Below are 7,840 nucleotides of genomic sequence, written 5' to 3' on the forward strand. Positions count from 1 at the left end.
ATTTTAAGTATTTAGCATTGCACAGGTATGGGAGTGCACTAATTATTGTGACCCATGGGAATTCGCACTGTGTCATGACAATAGCAGAAAACAAAAGTGACCTTGAGATAATAAAAGCAGTCGAGATGTTAGCAAAGTGTGCAGGCAGAAGCAATGTTTACAGGCTGAAAAGCATTAAATATACAGTGACGCTGATTGGCGGATGAATTTTGCAAGCCCTAAAGCCCTAAGTGGTCTTTGCTGTGATCAGAATCAGGTTAGTCCAGGAAATTGACCACTACAGTTTGTGGTAATTAGCAGTTTCAGCAAGCTTTCATGTTGCAAGCATATGTCTACTTTCTGGATCGTCATGGTCCTCTGTTTGTGACCCAGCGTTTATGCATTTGGAGTTTTGATTTTGGTTTATTTCATATTCTGAGGTTAAGATTCTGTTCCTTGTTTTGGTTATTATTATTCTTATCCTTCTGTTTAATATTTGTATTGTTATGATGTTGCCTTAGTTTCTTATCCAATCTTTAGGTTTCTGTTGTCATGCCTCCTCTCTGTTTCATGCCCCATGTATAGTCATGTCTCTGTGGTTGTTTATATTTTCAGTGTGTCCCTCGCTCTCTCTGTGTTTAGTCAGTGTTTGTTCCCCTGTCTCATTAGACTATTGTCCAGCTGTGTTCCCCAGGTGTTTCCTCTCTGCCCTGATTCCCTCATGTGTATACACTCTAAAAAGTGTATTTCAGCAGTAGTTGAAGTTATGTAAAGTTCAGAGTCAGTTTCATTAAGATTTCTGCTTTAGTGGAGCCAGTCTAAATTTGTGGAGTATATCAACTTGTTATTACGTGTTGTTCCCTCAGTACACATGTAACCTGCTATTCTCATTAGAGTCAACCTGCATCAATTAGGTTTCTCCTGACGCAGTGCATCTGATGTCATGACGTCTCCGCCTTCTCCAGAATTTTCTACTTGCGGTTGAGAACAACAATTTGAGAGGCACTTGGCTGCAGGCAGGACCTCGTGAACAATTTGGTCAATAAGGTAACGAAGATATTACTTTTTCCATAGTCCTTGAAGGTAAGTCAAATGTAGAACACATATTTTAATATATTAGATATAAAAATATTCCAACTGTATTGTTAAGTTTGTTAAGTGTTTAGTAAACTGACCTGACCAAACCGCTATCATTCAGCCCTGCTAACATTAGCGAAATGTCAGACCTGTTGGTAGTTTGTGCTTGGACATGTAGGTTAAGTTAGTAGTTTTCCGGCGGTACTCTCTTGTTTTAATATCGTAACGCTAGCTTAAAGTTGTGTATTCATGCAGTGTGTCGGTGTTGGCTTACTGTTAGTTATTCATTAGCATTAGCACATTATAGCGGCAAGCTGGGCCGCGGTTCTCTTCAGAATACGTTACTTCGGGCGCGCGCATTTATACACGAGTGGTTGTTCGCAGTATGCCTGTCGGCGCGAATAGTTCACGCGGTCACGGCCACGGGTGATGTAGGAGGCAAAGTTTAGCTGTGGTGGCTCCAGGAAGCATGCATTTACTGCCGCTTGCATTGCTTTCAATGTACATAACGTTAAGAAGGCGAGGAGAAAGGGTGCGTGCAGCGCTCGTACACGCACGGATCAGCCGTGTGAGAGGGAGATGGTGTGCGGCAGAAAATCAAAATTAGAAATCATAGAAGAAAGTATTACGCTATTGAACACAGAAAATACAGCCATCAGATTTCTTGTAGACCTAGCACACTTCTGGTCTGTGTCTGAATACATATATAAGTACATAGATGCAGATGAACACTGTAAACATGATGAAAGATCGACAGACTAACTCGAACATATCTTTAATCTTTAGGACTTTGGGTAGCGCTTCCTTTCCTTCCTGTCAACCTCTCCAGAGGGGTGTCTGCTGATGGCAGAAAGATTACATCACCTCTGGTTGGAACCCTGGACAGTGCCACAACCTTTGGCTTGGTGTCCAATGTGATGCCCCATCGCCACCTTCTGACCTAACTTCTTCTCAGCTCTGTGACTACTTCAAGAGGGGCATTCCTGTGTGGAGGCGTGCCAGGCAGCTCGTTTTACCTGTGAACTTGCGTACTTTCAGTTTATCAACAACAAAGGTATGCAAGTTCAAAATAGTAATGTCTCATTTAAACTTAATTCAGTTTTACACTGAACAGGAATCGGCTTTATATATAAAACAATTGCAAAAAAAAAAAAATGTACCTATGGGCATTTGGGTTTTGTTTTTAAACTTTTGTTTTGAACTTATCCCTTTAAAATCTAATTAGAGAGGGCTGGCTACATTTGATGAATACATTTTGTGTTTAAATGATTCGCTTTGTGTTGGGCAATGTGGCAAAAAGCTGAGATGAGATCTAGTCTCATATCACCATATTGATATATTGTAATATTGCCCAACTCTCCCTCTGTGTTTTCTCAAATTATTTATATACACCCAGTAAAGCGTGTCTCTTTGTTCCTCCAGTGCTATGCTTCATGTGGAGATGCAAGGACTGTGGGACAACATTAACAAAAAGATCTGAATTGCTCAAACACTACAAACTGATTCATAGGCATTACGGACGAGGCCACTCATATCCATGCACTTATTTAAATTGTGCATGTAGGTTCAAGACTTGGAACGCCCTACTGAGCCATCTATCAAGAAATCACCCTGCCCAACAAGCAGTCTCCAAAGCTGCGTCCACATTCACTTGCCATATTTGTGGCCATAATCAACTCTCCACAGAAAGAGAATATTTTCAACATATCTATCAGCATCTTAAAAATAAGGAGACTGTAACATGTGTGTTCCAAAACTGTGAATATAAAACCAATGTCTATGAGAACTTCAAAAGTCATAAATACAGAAAACACTCTGGTACAGTGAACACATTTAAGCCTGGAATAAGTTCTGTTGATGAATCTTTTGCCAGTGTTGCCAGTGATATTTCAGATGTGGAAATTATAGAGAGTGATGTAAATTTAAATTCTGCTTTTGACAATGGGTATTCTGAAAACTTAGAGAAGGATATTGAGCTTAAAATTGCTTCAGTGCTCCTTAAGTTGGAACACATCTTTCTTGTGTCTAATGCAGCTGTAGATGAGCTTTTGCAGGAGTTAAACTATTTGATTGGTTCTGTTTCTGTGGCGATTACCCAAAAGACTATTAGCCAAGTATTACAAGACAACGGATGCCAATTTGACCAGTCAGTTGTTGAAAAGCTAGCCAGTGTACTCTGTGAGACAAACCCTGTAAAAAAAGCAATTGGAGATAAAGGTCCACTTTCCAGTCCTTGGAGACGAAAAGCATACTATAAGAGCCACTTTAAAGTAGTGGAACCAGTGGAATATATACTTGACCGAAAAAATAACAAGTCATTCCAATATATTTCAATTTTAAAGTCTTTGCAGCATATTCTTGACTGCCAGACAATCTTGGATCAGGCTGTTAATTTGAATACTGTAGATAATCAGCCTCAAAAAACTTATGTGCACTACAAAACTATCTTCGATGGTGACTTCTTCCATGAAAATGGACTGTTGTCCAAGCAGGAAAGCATTTCATTGATATTATACATTGATGAATTCGAAATATGTAATCCCCTTGGTACATCACGGAGGAAGCATAAAATTTGTGGATTGTACTGGGTTTTGGGTAATTTGCCACCAGGCTGTAATTCTGCTTTAACCTCAATCTATTTGGCTGCTTTAATCAAAAGTAATGATCTGAAGTGCTATGGGTATGAGAAAGTGTTAAAACCTGTAATTAATGATCTTGTAATTTTGGAACAGAGTGGGATATTTCTGTCAAAGTTGGGCAGAACAGTAAAAGGCACTGTTCAGTGTGTTGTTGCCGACAACCTTGGTGCACACAGTATTGCTGGATTCTTTGAAAATTTCTCAGGGACATACGTATGTAGATTTTGCACTGCAGAAACATCAGAGTTCCAGACTATTGAAGTCAGAAGTGAAGTCTTTACTTTAAGAACAAAAGACATTCATGCAGATCATTTACGAATTATCGAGGAAAACAAATGGCCCAGTTATTATGGTGTGAAATCAAAGTGTATTTTGTCAAAGCACCTCTCACATTTTGATGTTACCACTGGGTTTCCACCTGATGTTGTACATGATCTTTTTGAGGGAATTGTTCCTTTTGAACTTGCGCTTTGCCTCAATTTGTTAATCAAAAAAAAGTATTTCACATTATGTACATTGAATGAAGCAATATCATCTTTCAACTTTAAGTGGGCTGACAAAACAAATCGACCTCATCCTGTGGCTCTCAGTTTTGCATCCAAAAAAAGTGTAGGAGGGAATGCACACGAGAACTGGAGTCTTATCAGATTTTTGCCTTTGTTCGTTGGGCAGAGTGTACCCTGTGAGGAGCCTGCTTGGCACATCTTAACAGACTTGAAGGACATTGTTGATCTTGTTGTCAGTCCTGTTCATACTGAGGACTCCATTGCATATCTTGGTTTTAAGATCTCCGAGCACAGAATCAAGTTTCAAGAGGTTTTCCCAGATGTTAATCTTAAACCAAAGCACCACTACTTGGAACATTATCCATACTTGATCCGTAAGTTTGGGCCACTGGTTGCACTATGGACTATGCGATTCGAAGCAAAGCATAGTTTTTTTAAAAGAGTTGCAAGGAACATCAGATGCTTCAAAAATGTACTTCTTTCCCTTTCACAGAGACATCAGTATCAGATTGCATATCATTTGCATGCAATTAGCTTTGCCAAACCCCCACTGGAAGTAACAGATGTTTCCACTGTTCACATTGATGTTCTTAACAAGGACATCTCAAATGCACTGAGACAGAAGTCTCCAGATATGGACAATGTGTGCTTGGCTAAAAGTGTAGCATATAATGGAATAATCTACAAGTGTGGGATGATCTTGATCCACGGCTCACTGGGAGGACTGCCAGAGTTTGGTGAAATCATCCAAATGGTGATACTGCAGGACAAACTAATCTTCATTCTGAAAAAGCTTAGCGGATGGTATATGGAACACTACAGAGCTTATGATCTCAAAACATCACCAAGCAAAGAAGTGGAACTTGTTGAGCCACAAGAACTGCATGATACCTACCCACTGGCAGACTACAATATTAGAGGGATGCGTCTTGTCACCTTGAAAAGATATGTCCATGTTTAAATGGTGAGGCCTCAAAATATGATAAAGTATTTTCTTAAGTGGGAAAACAAAACCCAGACCCATACAATACTAATGTGTTCTCAGAACATATTTATTTTATACTGCAAGCCAAAGTGGTGTGATGATGTCATTGGCAATTCATCAGTTATGTCATTTTTTTTAATGCAGGTCGCTGGATTCCAGTCAGTGAATGCTAATCCTATGCTCTCCCCCCTTCTGCTTCTCTTCTCTTTTTCTTCTTTCCTCTCCTTATTGTCTCCTATATTCTCCTCACCTCCTCTCCTTCTCTCTTCTCTTCAATGTCTCCCATATTCTCGCCATCTCTCTTCTCCTCCCTTCTCTTCGGTTTGCCTTCTCTCCTCGCTGCCTCAGCTGATCTCCACCTCTCCTCTTCATTTTCTCCTCCCCTTTCCTCCTCTCTTTGCCTTCTCTCTTTTCCTCTAGTTTGACATTAAATTCTCCTAATTGGAAATGTCAGTGGTTTACATGTTGATCCTCACTAACTGTGCTTGTGCTTTGTTCTCAGACCACCATGGCTGGTTCAACACCTGCAAGACTGAAGGTGATTTTAGGAGAGAACAACATTGAAAAGCTGACTCTTCCAAATGGCATCCCAGAGTCACTTGAAGACCTTCTCAGCACGATAAAGACTACCTTTGGGTTAAAAGGTAACTTCAGACTGCAATACATGGACCAAGACTTTGGCAACGACTTCTTTAATCTGAATTCTACCACCGAACTTCGGAATTTGGGGACAATCAAAGTGATCCACCAGCAAACAAATCCACCTTTGATCAGTGCCGATCAGTCCACTTCATCTCTGTCTCTTTCATTTGAGTCTGATGACGGTATTTCGGTGGCATCAAATGACACAATTATCCTCTCATCCCCTGAATCTATGTCATCTCGAACACAACAGTGGCCAGAAGACTTTGCAATTCCCCAATTTTCATATGACACAGAGCTACAGCTAGAGAGGGGGAATACTGAGTACCGTGTGAGCCAAAAAATGTTGACTTTAAGCGCCCGAATGCTGTCTGATATCCTGAAAAGAGTTGCAGAAGAAATTTACCGTTACAAGGCCTATCCAGAGGATGCACATTTCTGCGCAGCTGCAGAGGCCCTTATCAAAAAGCACCCATGTTTGAAAGAACCTGGATCATTCAATGGCTGCTACGGTTGGAAACAACGACTGAAGTACAAAATGGCAAACTACAGGACCCAGCTCAAATTACAGGGGTGTCCAGAGCTGTGTGTAAACTCACTGAAATCTAAAGCTACTACAGATGCTTTCCCTGCTAAAAAAGTGAAGAAGCCAAAACGTTCTGAAGCTAACTTTTATCCATCCTTTCCTACTGGTGAGACTCTGGACAGCATGGAAAAAGTGAGACTAGAACTTCTGACAGAGATCGGGATAAGGGACAATGAAAGGGTCATCGCAGACAAAATGGCTAACACGTTTGCCTACAGACGACATGAGGTGGTAAACCAAGAACCAAGCATTCAGGAACTGAAGGACAGATGGCCTGCACTCTTCACACAGAAAGAGGTAAGAATGGAACTGAAGTGATCGAAGTCTGTATGCTTCGGGATTTATTGCAGTTAACTTTCATGAATCGGTCATAACTTGATGTGGTTGAGATTTTATAACACTGAACTTAATGAAAGAATTTACATTTTGAATTCCCATATATGTTATACTTTTTGGGATATAGACATTTTGGCATACAATCAGTTTCAGCATTTTGTTCCATAATACAATATCTACTGTCATTTGTGTTTTGTTTTTAAATAGAGTTCCAGAGGCTCATGGCTGTCCCTCTTGAGTGGAAGTTCATGGCCCAGTTAGACATGCACTCAAGTCAGCTGATCAAAGTCATACGTGCCAAAGGAGGAGCAACACGCCAAAAAGATTGCGAGCATCTTGGACACATTGGACCAGGTAAATCTGTACCATCAAACAAGATGCTTCGTAACTAAGAGGGCTGTCAAAATATATCTAATCCAAAAAAATATATATATATTTAACTGAATCTTTCATAAAGACAATATGGGCAGGCCAATGCTAATCATGGCTTTCATATGCATGAATGTTTTTAGCAACTCCACTGAACTCATCCCCTTTTCTTTCTGTAATGAATCTCTGGGCTTGTGAATTACTGTTTTTAAATAAAGTACATGTAAGTTAAGCAATAAGAGTAAGGATGTCTGTCTTATGAAATTTAGAGTTTAAAATTACTCAACATTTGTTGTTCTAGACTGTGGACATTAATCATCGGAGGGAATGTGTGCTGAAAGCCCTCACCATCTTCTGGAGAAGATGCAGAATGGCCCATCAAGGAATACCTTGTAAGTTTCAACAGTTTGTCAGCACATCTTGTCAAAGGGACACAAAAAAGTTAACTGTTAGAACAAACATAACACGTGAACCCTAGTTGGATTGCTGACATGTATTTATTATCTATGACCATATTGGACATTGTGTAATTCCCAGCAACAACACATTACATATCGGATTGACTTTGTTTTAAGTAAGACGGTCTGACTTGATTATTTAAGTTCAAAGGAATAGTTTGACATGTTGGGAAATCTTGTAATTCCTTTCTTGCTTACAATTTGATTAGAGTCAGATTGATACACCTCTCTCTGCTGTTTCTGGTGTGTGATGACACCCAGCC

At 39.9% G+C, this 7,840-nt stretch overlaps 1 protein-coding gene across 4 annotated transcripts; it reads left to right on the plus strand.

Annotated features, from left to right (window-relative positions):
• Positions 1–755: 755 nt before the first annotated feature.
• LOC309718654 (uncharacterized protein) lies at positions 756–6,887 on the plus strand. Of its 4 annotated transcripts, none has more exons than XM_082554109.1 (3): positions 756–1,062; positions 1,843–2,110; positions 5,689–6,887. In XM_082554109.1, the coding sequence occupies exon 3, from the start codon at positions 5,695–5,697 to the stop codon at positions 6,730–6,732; it is 1,038 nt and encodes a 345-aa protein (XP_082410235.1). In that variant the 5' UTR covers positions 756–1,062; positions 1,843–2,110; positions 5,689–5,694; the 3' UTR covers positions 6,733–6,887. The 4 variants fall into 4 exon arrangements, with proteins under 4 accessions (XP_082410235.1, XP_082410234.1, XP_082410233.1 ...); XM_082554108.1 differs by having other exon boundaries at positions 756–1,026; XM_082554107.1 differs by having other exon boundaries at positions 756–2,110.
• The last annotated feature ends 953 nt before the right edge of the window (positions 6,888–7,840 follow it).

This window comes from Aulonocara stuartgranti, assembly GCF_965226115.1.
Source record: "Aulonocara stuartgranti genome assembly, chromosome: 12".
Taxonomy (NCBI): domain Eukaryota; kingdom Metazoa; phylum Chordata; class Actinopteri; order Cichliformes; family Cichlidae; genus Aulonocara; species Aulonocara stuartgranti.